The 701-nt window shown below is 48.9% G+C and overlaps 1 protein-coding gene across 1 annotated transcript in view; it reads right to left on the reverse strand.

The window, feature by feature from the left end:
• TBXA2R (thromboxane A2 receptor) overlaps nt 1-701 on the reverse strand; it is a 9,254-nt gene that overhangs the window by 1,793 nt on the left and 6,760 nt on the right. Inside the window, exon 3 of the mRNA XM_006904210.3 lies at nt 497-700. Within this exon, the coding sequence (XP_006904272.1) occupies nt 497-700 (204 nt within the window). The remainder of the gene's footprint in view (nt 1-496; nt 701) is intronic.

Raw genomic sequence — 701 nt, forward strand, 5'->3', positions numbered from 1 at the left:
ATATAACTGTGTAATTATATAATATATAATTATAATTATGTAACTGTTATATAATACTAATAATTCGGAATTAATATATAGTTATATATTGTGTAGCATTTAACAATGATATATGTTATATAAAAATTGATAGTATTCCTTAAAATACAATATCATCACTAATTATGTGTAGTCTATTAGAATTAAAGTTTATATTATGTTAACTTATGTTAATTCACATTGTAGTAAATGTATTGTATGAAAACTCTATTGTGTTAAACTAAATTATTTCCTTGAAACGCTATGCAAACGGTTTTCTGAGCACTCCCGTGTGCTGGGGGCCCTGCAGGGGAGGACGGACGGGTCCTGCCCTCGGTTTGGGGATTTTCTGTGTCTTGCGCATAAGCTCCTCCAGGGGAGGCCGCTTGAACGCTGGGGTGTGTGCGACCCCGAGGACCTAAGTCCCTTGTGGATGGGGCGCGGCCGGGTCCCGGTCCCCGGTCCCGGGGCCACTCACCAGCAGCGGCGCCCAGCAGACGCTGGCCACGACCATGATGCCCGTGAGCTGGGCCATCATCTCGACCTCGCAGTCCCGCGGGCGCTGCTGGGCGGCCTCGCGGCCGTGGTAGACGCGGCACAGCGTGGCCACGCTGATGGTGTTGAGCACGAAGGACAGCGCCACCGAGAGGCCGCCGAGGAGCGCGAAGAGCAGGCCGAAGGCC

Source organism: Pteropus alecto, unplaced genomic scaffold, assembly GCF_000325575.1.
Source record: "Pteropus alecto unplaced genomic scaffold, ASM32557v1 scaffold30, whole genome shotgun sequence".
Lineage (NCBI taxonomy): Eukaryota > Metazoa > Chordata > Mammalia > Chiroptera > Pteropodidae > Pteropus > Pteropus alecto.